The sequence below is a fragment of the Alternaria incomplexa genome (assembly GCF_024043165.1).
Source record: "Alternaria incomplexa strain BMP 0042 chromosome Unknown scaffold_10, whole genome shotgun sequence".
NCBI classification, from domain to species: Eukaryota; Fungi; Ascomycota; class Dothideomycetes; order Pleosporales; family Pleosporaceae; genus Alternaria; species Alternaria incomplexa.
Window position 1 is genome coordinate 663,850 of NW_026249859.1, and position 13,340 is coordinate 677,189.

The 13,340-nt window shown below is 54.3% G+C and overlaps 4 protein-coding genes across 4 annotated transcripts; 2 read left to right on the forward strand and 2 right to left on the reverse strand.

Annotated features, from left to right (window-relative positions):
• Positions 1–191: 191 nt before the first annotated feature.
• J4E90_007103 (uncharacterized protein) lies at positions 192–4,448 on the forward strand (the record flags this gene model as incomplete). Its single annotated transcript, XM_051436644.1, has 2 exons — positions 192–519; positions 589–4,448. The coding sequence occupies 2 exons, from the start codon at positions 192–194 to the stop codon at positions 4,446–4,448; spliced, it is 4,188 nt and encodes a 1,395-aa protein (XP_051289390.1).
• An 867-nt stretch (positions 4,449–5,315) lies between these two features.
• Positions 5,316–6,101, reverse strand: J4E90_007104 (uncharacterized protein; the record flags this gene model as incomplete). The annotated part of the gene is made up of 3 exons (XM_051436645.1): positions 5,316–5,607; positions 5,664–5,868; positions 5,921–6,101. 3 exons carry the CDS (start codon positions 6,099–6,101, stop codon positions 5,316–5,318), a joined length of 678 nt encoding a protein of 225 aa, XP_051289391.1.
• Positions 6,102–6,466: 365 nt separating this feature from the next.
• On the forward strand, positions 6,467–6,878 carry J4E90_007105 (uncharacterized protein; the record flags this gene model as incomplete). Its single annotated transcript, XM_051436646.1, has 2 exons — positions 6,467–6,552; positions 6,602–6,878. 2 exons carry the CDS (start codon positions 6,467–6,469, stop codon positions 6,876–6,878), a joined length of 363 nt encoding a protein of 120 aa, XP_051289392.1.
• A 1,361-nt stretch (positions 6,879–8,239) lies between these two features.
• On the reverse strand, positions 8,240–12,528 carry J4E90_007106 (uncharacterized protein; the record flags this gene model as incomplete). The annotated part of the gene is made up of 7 exons (XM_051436647.1): positions 8,240–8,284; positions 8,340–8,624; positions 8,681–9,769; positions 11,029–11,406; positions 11,456–11,984; positions 12,039–12,196; positions 12,247–12,528. The coding sequence occupies 7 exons, from the start codon at positions 12,526–12,528 to the stop codon at positions 8,240–8,242; spliced, it is 2,766 nt and encodes a 921-aa protein (XP_051289393.1).
• Between the last annotated feature and the right edge of the window lie 812 nt (positions 12,529–13,340).

A 13,340-nucleotide genomic window follows, 5' to 3' on the forward strand; every position in this document is an offset into this window, starting at 1 on the left:
CTCTTTCCCTACCAAAAAGTGACGGCCAAATGTGCCGGAACGGGCTCACCTTTGATGACCTGATCTGTGGCTCCCGTCGTTCTTGTAGAGGTGCCCTCGCCCTTCTTGTGCACTCTATCCTCGCCTTGCTATTGCCTGCACCGCTACCGCTACCGCCCGCTCTTGCTGTACCCAGAGCAAATGTACTGACAATGGATTCACCAGGTGAGACAGCAGACGATCTGCCGATATCGCGACACTCGTCTTTCAGTTTTGAAGAATATTTCGAGGAGCTATCAATGGAACGAGCTCGAGAGTTGAGTTCATCTTTCGCATCGGCGCCGTCGGACCTTGATGCGGAGATGGGCGGCCAAGACCCACGTGCAGCAGGATTAGGCCCGGCGCAAGCCTCTCATGGGCAGCCTCGACCGACATCCTCCGAAGACACCAACCCGCTGCGACAGCACGACGCAGACCCTTTCCTATCGGCAGACGCATTCAGCTACAGCTTTGTCGCGCCCTCCAACGATTGCTTCCCTCGTATGTATTGCGCGACACCGCGACGCGGTTTGCTGGGCGAAAAAGAAGCGCGCCGCTAACCATGTGCAGAGGACGGCATCTTTGACCTCCATTCCGTGAACTTCTTCCAGTACCCTTCCACCTACAACTACGCATTTCCCAACGAAGATGGCGGCGGCAGTATGGCCGTAGCCCCTTCCAACGAGCTTCTACACCATGTCAGCCCCCAATATGACACCCCCGACGCCCTTGCCTCGCCTGCTCCCGACAAGCGCATTCCCGACATGGCAGCCGCGACCAGCGATGCGTCGGCCATGCCTGCCCTCGGCGGCGAGAATCCACCGGCCAACCACGACCTGATGGACAACACCCTCACCAACGGACTGCGCCTTCTCGACACCCCCATCGACTTCGCGCAGTCCAACAACCTAAATGGCGCCGACATGAGCGGCATGCCCATGGACATGAATTCCGCCTATCCACCCATGGAGTCCTTCGGCATGATGCCGCCCACCACCACCAATGAGCGCCTCACAGCCTTTGCGCGTCTGCGCTTCGACGACGGCTCCTACTACATGCACACCTACCAGATCACCCTGGGCCGCAACCTTGACCTCGCGCACAGAGACATGAAGCGCCTCATCAAGGCCGAGGCACTACACAAGAAGGGTCACGTCAAGGCCGCCAACCAACACCTGCATGGCTTGGATGAGGTCAACGGGAAGAAGGACAAAAAGAAGAAGAAGAAAGGCGATCGGCGTGGTGCTCGCAGTGTCATCTCCGAGAAGGGTGGCATTCTCAGCGCCCCCATCGAGTCGATGCCCATGGAATACCAGCAGCGTCGCCAGAGCAATGCATCGCACTCTCTCAGCTCAAATTCACATCCCACGGGCGAGTCGGGCGAGGAGAAACCTGCCGAACGCGCGCCGCAGGACATGATCATGCAAGCCTTCCCCGAAGTGCCTGCCCAGTTCGACGGCCATGTCCCCGAAGACCCGAACGACTGTCCGTTCGTACCTATACATCCACAGCAGATCATGGCCAAGACAGGCTCCCTGGGGCCCAAGGGCATATCACGAGAGCATGCCAAGATCTTCTTTGATTTCGACGCAGGCCATTTCTGCATCAAAGTGCTGGGCAACAACGGCCTGCACCACGAAGGCGAGTTCTATCCTCGGGGAGAGACTATACCCTTGGACCATGGCGATCATCTGCAGCTTGGCGCTGTGAACATACACTTCTTCCTCCCCGACGTTGCCCTCACGGAGCAGCAACGCCACCGCCAGGAGTCGGGCTCACGTCCCATGAGTTTCTCCTTCGAGAATGGAAACGGTCAACTGGAAAGCGATGAGCACATCAGCTCCGAGAGCGAAGACCAGCAGAGCGTCAACCCACGACATGTCTACTACCACCATCCTGTCAGTGACAGCGACGACGACGATGGCCTCGCTGACGAGGAAATGGACGACTACGAGGAGCCCGCTCCGAAACCGCGCCAGAAGACAAGTCTCAAGCTTAAGATCAAGAACTTGCCTCCCGCTCCTTCGAAGGAGAGCAAAAAGGCGCACAAGAGGAAGCATCAGCACCGCGAACTTACGCCTGAAGAGCCGCCAACAAAGAAAGTCAAGCTCAAAGTCAAGGACACAGCGAAGCTCAAAGAGGCGATTCGGGAGTCCGCGAAGGAGCCTAAGGTCCAGAAGGAGCGCAGAGAGCCGAAGGAACCCAAGGAACCCAAAGAGAAGGAAGTGGCTGTACCTAAGGAGCCCAAGGAGCCTAAGGAACCCAAAGAGCCTAAAGAAAAGGGCAAAGCTCCAGCGAAGACCCCCGCGAAGGCACCTATTAAATCCGAGACGCCAGTCGAGGAGCCCGTCAAGGACATTCCCGCGGCTCCAAAGCCCGAACAACCAAGCAAGCCTCCGCCGAACGATACTGCACCGGTACTACGCAAGCCACACGAAGGCGAACTTGAAGCCGGAGGAGATATCGATGGCCTCATTACCGAAGAGATGGCGATCCAGCACAACTTGCCAAGAAACCTGATTGGACATGTTGTCGAGAAGCGCAAAGGACCTGGCAGACCACCCAAAGACGGCATCATGTCCAAGCGCCAGCGCTCGCAACTTATCAAACAAGCGAAGGATATTGAGAGGGCCAGAGCCGCTGGCATTGACCCTGCTGATATCCCAATACCGATCAGCAAGCCAAAGGCACCCAAGCGCAAGGAGTCGAACGCTGGCGACGGCGAAGACGACGCCGTCATCGAGACGACAGAACAGGGCGATGGTGGCATGTCCGGCCTCCACAAGCAGGCGAAACCAATCAGACCACCTCGAACTCCTTCGCCTGAGATGCGCATCGAAGACTACTCCGAGGAACAGCTTCAGCGCCCCACGGCCAACTATGTCGTTTTGATTCATGAGGCAATCTCGTCGTCCCCGACGGGCCAGATGAACCTTCAATCCATCTATACTTATATAGAGCGCAAGTATCCCTGGTACAAGTTCAAGACTACGACAAGCGGCTGGCAATCAAGTGTACGTCACAACCTCGGTCAGCATGATGCGTTCATGAAAGGCGACAAAGAGGGCAAGGGCTATCTCTGGAGAATCAACCCGGAAGTTTCGATCGAAAAGGAGCGCAGAAAGAGGCAGGCCAGTCCTCCGCTCAACCATGCCCCGCGACCACCGTATTACCAACCACCAAACGGCTATCAGTCGTACCCTCAGCCTGGGTATGGATACCACCCGGGCATGCCTCATGCGATGCCACAGCCACCTCCCAGGCTGCCGCCTAGCCTTTCGCAGCCTCGCTTACCACCCAGCATGACTCGCAACGAAGGTAACTCAGCTGCGTCGGCCACGCCCCAGAACGCGCCCCATCCCTCGCCTTATGCGTCTCCGTGGGGCGGCGGTGGTAATACAGCTGGAAGTCCACCCGCCCCGAACCCTCCACGACCGTATCCGCAGCCCAACCCGCAGGCTCCACCAGCATCTTCAGCAGCTGGTTCAAGTGGTCAATATGGCGTCCTCTATCCCACGGCTGCCCCACAACAGTCGCCGTACAGCGGACCCTCAGCACCGAGTCCTTACGGTGGGCCATATGCCAATGCTGGCGCCAGCCCGTATGGTCCCGGACCGCCTCGTCCCTATGCAGCCTATCCCCCACAGGGCCAGCAGTCGAATGCTCCTTCGGCGTCGCAGCCGCAGTCTTCGGCATCACCTTACGGCCCGCCCCCGCCTCAGCCACCCTCGCGTCAAGGTTCGACAAATGATACTGCAGCGCCTCATCCGTCTGGACGTTACCCAATCGGAGTTCATCCGGAACTCATTCGTCAGCTTGAAGCCTATAGGAAGACTTATCTTGAGCAGTGCCTAGGTCCCGAGGAGCAAAAGAAGGTGGACAACGCAATTAGAGCTTGCGTAGACAGGACTGTACCTGAGTCGACCCTAACGGAACCAGAGCGTAAGTTGCTCATATCCATTTGCGGAGTCGAGAGCATCAACAAGTACGTCAAAAGGGCACCTGATGTCAAGGATGAAGACGAAGCAAGTACTGCGGCAGCCTTTGCTGCTGCGGGTGCTGCCGCGAACACGGTGTCTCAGCAATACCAGCCTCCGCCCCAAGCTGCACATCCGACAGGCAGTGCGTCTCCAGCTCCGCCACGTGAGAACAGCGAACCGCACAAGTTTACGCCCAACATGACCGGTGCATCACCATCTACGCCTAGGGCCGCTACACCATCGACTGCAGCACCAGCGCCTCCCATAGCCGCTATGCCTTCGCATCGCCCAAGCGTCGAGCCGATCACGCCAGTTCCTGGGTCGCCAGCAGTCCAAACGGGCACCCCGATGCGGCGCCCGATGACCGAGTTGACCGCAGACAGCACACCCGACGTGGACGAAGCGAAGAAGCCAGTGGAGAGCCAAGACGCACCCAAGAAGACCGAGTAGTGTTCTATTTTCTGGCCCTTTGCTCTTTGACAACATTCCGTCCACCATTACTCCGTTCGTCGCCCGACTGCAGTATGTGGCGACTAGCGTTCCAAGCTCTTTGTGGACCTTAGCATTTGACATTCGGCGTTTCTAAGCGGCAAGCATTTTGGCTTGCCCCTCCCAACTCATTGATTATGATACCCTTGAAGAGCGTAGCTTGGTTGGGGGTTCATGGTTTTATCAAAAGTGGAATTTTTCGTCGCGTAAGCTTTTTTTTACGTCGATATGGGATACATGCGTTATGGTATACATGACTGTTTCGAGTAGATAGATGATAGTGCAGTAACGACGACGGTATCGGGTCGTCTCAAAAAATGAAATATGTATATACGCTTATATGTCTTTGCTCTCATTGTGTGATGTGTAGAGTTCTTATGATGAACTGCCTGGCTGAGTTAGCCCTGAGGTTTCGACTGCAGCCTGAAGACGCCTCATCAGGGCTTCGACGCGCGTTCAGAAGTCCATTATGTCTACCTGTGTCGATGCCTAATCTGAAATGAGTAGTTGCCTGACGGTGTCCTCCCAGAGGCCGCGGCATGCCAAGAACTCAGACGGATAGCCTCCAGAAAGCACAGCAAGTTTGTAAGTCAGAATTTCCAAATGTAGAGTATGATATTGCAAGGTATATCCCGCCTTATCTCATAGGTAGAGCAAGTGCCTCTTCACAAAATCCAAAGCCCAAATGCTGCGATTATATATAGGAAAGAAGAAGCTAAAGCCCAAGATGCCGCTTCTGCTGATATCGCCGTACGCCTGAAAACCCTCCCAGCTACGCGCAGTCGCTATGCTCGCATGACAGCGATAGTGTGAGCCGTGGCCGCGCGCCTACATGGCCATCTCGGCCTGCAGCTTCCGCAGCTCCTCCTCTTCGTCGTCCTCCTCGATCCGCTGTGGTGCCTTGATGTTGGTATTCGGCGCTTGCGGTAGCTTCTGTGACGAGGGGGCGTCGTGGATGGGCACGTTGCCTGTGTTGAGCATTTGCTCGTCGAGCTTCTCTTGTTGTAGCTCGGCGAGCTCTTCGTCCAGCTCGTCTTCGTCGATGCCGTTTGCGCCGACGCCAGAGGTGATGGCTTCGCTGATTTCTTCGCCGATTGCGTGTTGTTCGCGGAGGTCCTCCCTGCGCGTGATGTTAGCAAGTTGGTCTGTGGGTATTTGGTTGTGCAGGAGACGTACATGACGTTGTCGACTTTGTCGATGGTCAGGCCGGCGTGTATCTCCTTCATGGCCTTTCCTGCGCTCTTCATAGCTTCCATCGTCTCCTTGTTGATGTTGGCCGTCTCGATGGAGTAGATCTCTTTTTCTAGGGTCATAATCTGTGCGCTCGTCTGCTCGAGTGAGTGCTCGAACTGCTTCTTTCGCCGTAACGCTGATTTCGCGGCTGCAAGAGGCGTTAGCGACTGTGCCAGGAAGCCTAATCCAGATGGATATACCTTGCTTGTTGGAAGAAACAAATTTCCGTGCGAGCGCATCTTGCTCATCCATCTGGTTTTGCAGGTGCTTCTCTCTCTTGTTCAGCATCTCAAGTTGGCCTCGAAGCTGGAGGATGGCCTTCTTGGGCGCCTCCTTCTTCGCCTGGCCACCGCCAAACCAGCCCAGGCCCCAGCCGCTCATATTGAAGTTGTCTTGAGGGTTTTAGTTAGCAACTGTCGGTCGTATGGTCCTATCGGGCGCCGATGCAGGAGACTCGGAGCCTATCAGAGAGTGGGATGGCGGGGCTGCGGGGATGGTGGGTGGCTCGAACGTACTGTGTGGGAATGCGAGAGATGTTAGAGGTGCGGTAGGTGCGAGCGTTGCGCAGAGGGTTGAGTTGTTGCAGCGGCGGCGTGGTCGTGATTGAAGGGTGCCTGGCTGGTCATGAATCGGGCCTGGATGCACGAGGGTATGATGTCGTCTGCGCTAACCATGGCACGTGCATCCGTGCACTTCGGCCGCGGCTTTAGTTTCCACCGCATTCTGCGCGCGCTCCTCCAAGCACAATGTCTGGTCCCGTTGCTTCGAGTCTGGTGTTGTTAAGTGACTTGCCCGGATGTGCGCAGGGCACCAAAGTCCGCTTTCTGGGCTGGTACATGGAGTATAAGCCATAGCTGCCACAGAGACTGACTGCGCCGCAGCATCGATGAGTACGTCACTAAGACCGCGACACTGCGGCTCAAGCACAACTATCCGATATCTGATCCGCCCGTCATCGCGAATCTCGATATCGAACATGTGCTCGAGCGAACTAAGGAACTCAACGTAGACGTGGGGACATGGCTCAATGTCATCGGCTATGTTGAGCGCAGGAAGAAGAAGGGTGTCTTCGTACAAGCTGTCACCGTCTGGAACGCTGGCAACGTCGACCTCAAGGTGTATGAGAAGGCCGTCGAGGCGCGCAAAGCTGCTGCTTGAAGAACAATCGGCTGCAAAGATACCCGCAGCACCCTCAGAACGATGCTGCCCGTCCCACAGCTCAACCACCTTGACAACAGCAGTAAAGAGCTTGGTGTACACGCCACAGCACAACTACGTTGAGCCAGTACTTTAATCGCGTCAGCGCTGGGCCCGGGGCGACATGACGCTTGTAGCTCTTACGGCTGGTTCTTGGAAGCACATCGATTTGAGCAGAACACGCTACAGATTCACGACATCCACGCTGGTCCCAGTTCAGACAGGTTCTAAAGCTATCGCCAAGGATTTTGATACGTCGAGGTTTGTAAGAGTTCAAAAGTGACGCAGCCTCAAGCTCGTCATGAGCACCACATTGCGCTACAAACGTCCACGCATGTAATGGGTATTGGTTTTCTTTGACTGCATGATCGCATTCTCCTCTAGTATCAAAGTCCCAGTAAACCAGCAAACACACCCCTCATACCTCCAACTTCTCCATCTCCAACCCTTCACCCCACACATCTCCCTCCTGATCTACCACAATCCATCCACAACCCCCACCGCCACCCCACCAACAAGCAGAATACTCGTCAAACCCATGTTCATATCTATCCCACCAGCAGCCGAGGTATGGTAGTGGTACATGGATCCGTAAGAAGCAAGGAGTCCGGCCCCAGACGAGAAGAATCTGGGCTCGAGCGTAGGGCGGGGTACTGGACGAGCGTGTACCATTGATACCACGAGGGAGCTAAGTAGCCCGATGAGCATGAGTGTTGTGAATTGCGTGGTGGTGAGCATCGTGATGGTTGGAGTATTGGACTTGGAATCTCTTTTGTCGTGCGGAAGGAAGGTGAGGTTTTCTCTGGTGGAAACGCGTGGTATGTTGGGGTCGTCTGACAAGGTATTTGATGGTTCGTTGTAGGGTTGTGGCGGTTTTAAGCACGTTTGACGTTCGTAGATTTCTGGCGATGGAGTTGGTTGGAGAAGGATACAAGAAGGTGCTGTAGCGTCTCGACTTTATACTGCTGCGATGATAACACTTTGTAGAACACTTTGTATGGATTAATCACAGGGGTCAGAGCAGATTATGAATCTCTAATGTTTCGACCCATGGTAAGGAGGCAATACTGGGTAGATGCCACCTACGGACGGTGGTAGCGAGCGTGTAATGGGAGCAAACCCGCACAAAATCGGTCACGCACAACACCAGTCTTCTAAGTAGCACTCATGGGTTGATTAGAGCACAATGAGGTCTGGTGACATGATGAGAGCAGAGCGAGAGCAATGAACTGGATACTTGGGTATGTGTCCACAAAAGCCATTTTCGAAGTACTCTGTCATTCAACCTTACAAATTCGGCTACTGTGAGTAGGATCTATTGCCTACTTATTGACATGGTCCAGAATGACCTCCAGGGGCTTCTTATCCTACACCACCGTTAGCCCTTAGATCCACTCATCTCATTCCCAAGATACTACTTACCCAAAGGATATAAGTACACTGCTCCCCCCAATCCCACCTATCCCGCTCATCCTTAAGCTTGATATCGAAACTCCACACTAGCCTCGCAAGTATAAGACGCATCTCCGACCAAGCAAAGCTGACACCCACACACTTGTGTCTGCCCACCAGGAAAGGGTGAAAGACGTCCATGTCATCTTCGTGATACGACTTTGGGTCCAGAAACCTTTCTGGCATGAAGGAGTTTGGGTTGCGGAAGTTGTAGGATTGGCGGTAGGCGGAGAATTGGTTGAAGGCTACGTAGGTCTGTTGATGGGGGATTAGCGAAGAAGCTAGGATTCAAGAGTAAAGTAGTAGCATACCCCTTCAGGAACCCATTTATCGCACACCATATCGCCGCCTGCAGGTGCGATGCGTGGGACTCCGATGACGACGGGAGGGTTGAGGCGCATTCCTTCTGAGATGACTGCGTTGAGGTATGTTAGATTGCCTGTTGTTGCCACTGTGATATCGCTTTCTTTCTGGAAAGTCTCCCTGATTTCCGCAGTGAGTCGGTGCAGCACACCCTTGTGCTGTACCAAGGATCTGATGATAGCAGTCAGGGCACTAGCTGAAGTCTCACTCCCGGCGAAGGCGAGTACGAGCAGGTTTATGCCCCACTCAGGGCCTGTAAATGGGTCTTTGAGGTCGCTGTACTTCTTGGTCGGCGTCACCCAATCTGGACGCTCCGTATCCATCGCTATCCTCTTGCGAGCCTGCTCAAAGCTCATCTTCCGGTGTTCCATGCTCCTTTGCAAGATGCGCTTGGGGATAATGTAGCGGAGTAGCTTGTCAATCGGTGGATACATATTGGTCGATTGGATCAAGGCAAGCCCTTTACCGAAGTCCTGGGAAATGTCGACCCAGGCATGCGCTTTGCCGTTCGCAACACAGTTCCAGGACTCGCCATATGTGAAGTCGCCGGATATATCAAAGGTTAGATAGTTTAGCCACTTTTCAAGATCGAGCGTCTTTCTTTTCTTGAGCTGTGTCATGAAGAGGTCGACGTAGCTCTCAATGATTGGTGCCTGTTCCTTCAGGATCTTCTCTGAGAAACCATTCGCGAAGGCCCGTTTGTATCTTGTGTGGTCGCCTTCATGCCAGTTCACGATGGAGTTTGGATCCGTTGGGGCCTGCTTCTTGAACGAAGTGCGGTTACGCTCGAATGGCAGATGGCCAGGCCGGGTGACGTAGATCTCTTTCAACGCACGGCTGCTGGCATAAGAGAGCTCGTTGGGAGCGACACGCACGACAGGTCCATATTTTGTGTGGAATTCAGTGAGTCGTTTGTGAATCTCGCCACGGTGTGTTGAGACGACATGCGGGATGCGGAAGGCTCGCCAGAGTAGAGGACCGGGGTAGTGGCGGAGCGGATGGAGGAATGCGTTGTAGAAGCCATACACAAACGCGGACTTTGTATGGTCAGTGCTGGACAGGAACAACCCTGAAGCTGGGGGACTCACAATCAAGACAAGCAATACGCTTGCTACTATCGGATGCGCCCCGCTCGGCAACCACGACGACAACGGGAGGCCAAGCGCGGCGCGATCGCTTGTGTCTGTCATCGCGAGGTCTGTGCGAAGCCGGACAGCTCAAATTCAGACTTCGATTGTAGTTCTGCTCGGCGCTTTCGTTGCGATAGGAAATATCGCAGCTGAAGGTAGTATATACTACTCGTGGCCGTGGGGAACGCGTAGTGCCCGTCTTAGTTCCCGGCTTACCACCTCGGAGCCCCGATTTGACCTTCCCTCTTTCGAACATTAACTTTCGTGATGAACGATACGTACGTACTCGGGTGATAGATCTATTAACCCGCGTGACTTCCTTGATAAGTTGGAGATCGATCGATGTTGGATAAGGAGATCTTGCACTGTGTATACAATTGAGATGTTCATCAAGAGTCCTAGAAAGATCTAATTGTAGAACAGATAACTGTCCACGATTCTACCCTTTTGAACTCCGGATGTATTGTGACATTGCTGAAAAGGAAATGTGCGAAACGAGTGCAATTTGTCCAGGTAGTACAACTTTCACGTTGTCCAAGGAAACAATCAAATGTGTACTTGCAAGCAAAAATGCGTATAAGAAAGCGAACAGCCCTGAGGCCTACATTGCCATCGCATCTATCCAGAATCTAAGATCTTGTTGTCAAAGGCTGCAAGATGGAATGAAACTCCTCAGCCCCGTTCGACTCCTTCTTGCATGTGGTGTTCTGCTTGGTCTAGCCCAGAGCTTCGATGTACTTCTAGCCTCGGTATACCGCAAGCAAACGCGCACTTCAAATACTTCGACAGGGCCAGGATATATCTCAGGCGGGGAAGATAAGCATGTACGAATCAAAGGCTGAGAGGTGGCATGCTCTACGCTGATCCAGCACGAGACGATGCAGGTTTGGCAATGCCGAGTTACTGCCTATGCCACCGGCAGAACAGTGTTTATCATGGTCACCATCAGCATTGTACGAAGTACGAAGTACGAAAGATGAGTAATTGGTATTTGATGCTAGTCGAAAGTCAACAACAACAAGCCTTCAAGGCGAAAACCTCCGACGTTACATTTGATGAAGATGGTCCCGACATCCAGCAGGGACCTTACAGAATCCCCCATAACCTCTATATACTTGCCTAGATCCGCTATCTAATAGAAAACGCGTCTTGTCCCACTATTGTACTTCGCTGTTCCACCTCCTCGGCTGAGGTGGTAAGCCGTTGGCTGATGGACCCCGACTACCCGGTCTGCTGCCCGGACCGTCTACAGATGGCGCTGGTCGCATAGGTAGGTTCATGACATTAGAACTGCTCGATGTCCGTGTGGGGTATGAAGGTCGTCGTGGTGCTGGTTCGGGGTCGCCATTGGCTACTCTTTGCCTGGGGTCGCTGGATTCACGCTTGTGGGGAGGAGATCGCTCGCGGAGCTTCTCTTTAATGTCCGCTGCAGGAGCGGTGGGGGCAAGGTGGGATTTTCGCTTGTTGTGCTCGATCATGGATATGGCCCATGCTTCGAGGTTGACAGGAGTGCGCTTTGCGGCTTGGAGGAAGGCATCGTGTTCCTGCTATGGTTAGTACACTCCAGACCTGAATTCAGCTAGGACAACTTACGTATAGCTCCTTGGGAGTTGGTCGCTCCGCTGGATCCTTCATCAAACACTTCGCAATCATGTCCTCCAGAATGGATGGGAAGGCATCGCTCTTTGGTAGCTTGGGTGAAGGTTCCAACACGATTTGCTGCAAGAGATCCAGAATACCTTGAGGGCCTCCAGCTTCGTCATCATCAGCGCTTCCAGAGAATGGAAACTTGCCAATGGCCAGTTCCATAAGTGTCAGGCCAACACTCCATACATCCGACTTGACGGTGTAGGGAGAACCTTGTATCCGCTCCGGCGCCATGTATGTGCCAGTTCCTACAAAAGTCTCGGCAATAGACCCCTCGAGTTCACTTGAGACACCAAAGTCACACAGCTTGATGTTTCCTTTTGAGTTGACGAGGATGTTTGAGGGTTTGAGGTCGCGATGCATGATACGGTGGGCGCTGTAAAGGTAGGCGAGGCCGCCGAGCACGGCTTCTGAAATCTTTCCGAGAACGTCGACGCGGACAGGCCCGAATGATCGTGAGACCCAGTCAAGCGACCTGGCATGCAAGTTAGCAACTCACATCGTGCAGCATGAAGCAGCTTGCACCTACCCCACGTCCATGTACTCCATGCACATGATGACATCGCCGGAAGGATTTTGGAAGGCACCATAGAAGTCGACAATGTAGGGTGAGTTGCAGTCGTGCATGATTCGGAGCTCTCGCACGATTCGTTTCCGGACTTCGTTCTTCGCCTCGACGTGGATAACCTGCCCCTGTCAGTCTCGTCGTGCTGTACACCTCCTGGTCTGCCACTCACCTTCCGCGCCATGATGACCTTGGTAGCAGCATGCTGCACCTTGCTGACTGTTCCTCCGTTTCCGTGACCCAATTCGCGCAGCACTATCAGGTCCTCGGCCTTTAGGTCCAGCTGGAACTCAACACCAATTTCCAGGGTATCCTGCTTCTCGTCGTTGGCTCGGGCGCCGGGTATTTGGGCATCACCGGCGGAAGGTGCGGGTTTGGGGGCAGGAGCGCTGAGTGCGAGACCCTTGACGTTCTTCCTCTTCATCGTCTTCTGCTTGAAGGACGACTCGGCCATCTTGAAGGTTTGCGCCGGGCGCTGCTGTCGTGTGGGTGAGGGTGGACGGGTGCAGCAACTGCGAGGCAATGGCTACTCTGCGAAGAATACAGAGCCCAAGTGTGTAGGAGGCCAGGTGCTGGCTGTGGTTTCGAGTTTGCCGCCCGACGCTGGGTCGACGATGGTACGCCAATGACGGAAATAGCCCAAAGGAGGACAGCGTCTATTGGTTTGTCCGTTTCCGGGCGCCTGACTTTAAAATGTGCAGGTGGGCGAATGCAGGGACCGATTGGAATGGCGATGGCAGTGAATGGAGGGCAGTGTCTCGGGCGTTGTTGACAGCAAACCGGCTCAGGAGAGGTCGTGGTCGTGTCAGTATCCAGCGCGAGTGGGGCGCGCTGGTGGGGTTGCGGTAGCGTCCAACGTCTGTAACTGAGTCTGCGAGGCTGCGAGGCTGCAGAGGATGCAAATGAGCAGCAAGGTAGCTCTGTCTTCGAGAGAAAGAGAGCTGTCAAATACTCAAGTTCTTCAAGGGATGCGTCTTTGATAAGTCTGTATACACTATACGATGCCTTGTTCAGGAGGTTTCAGAGTCGCATGGTTCCTCGTCGCCATGCTTCACCTGCTTCTAGCGCAGAACTTCAAAGCGCGTATCTCGAATGCGGCCATGTGCCTGGCGTACACACCAATCCAACGTCGACCGTTTGACATGCCAATCACTTCCACCAAATGCATTTCAAAGAACCGCATGGCGTGTGACCATTGCCTTGGAGGATTTTTCTTGCAAGTCTGGTGGTGATGGTTAATCTGTGCATTGGAGCTTGAGTCGTCGC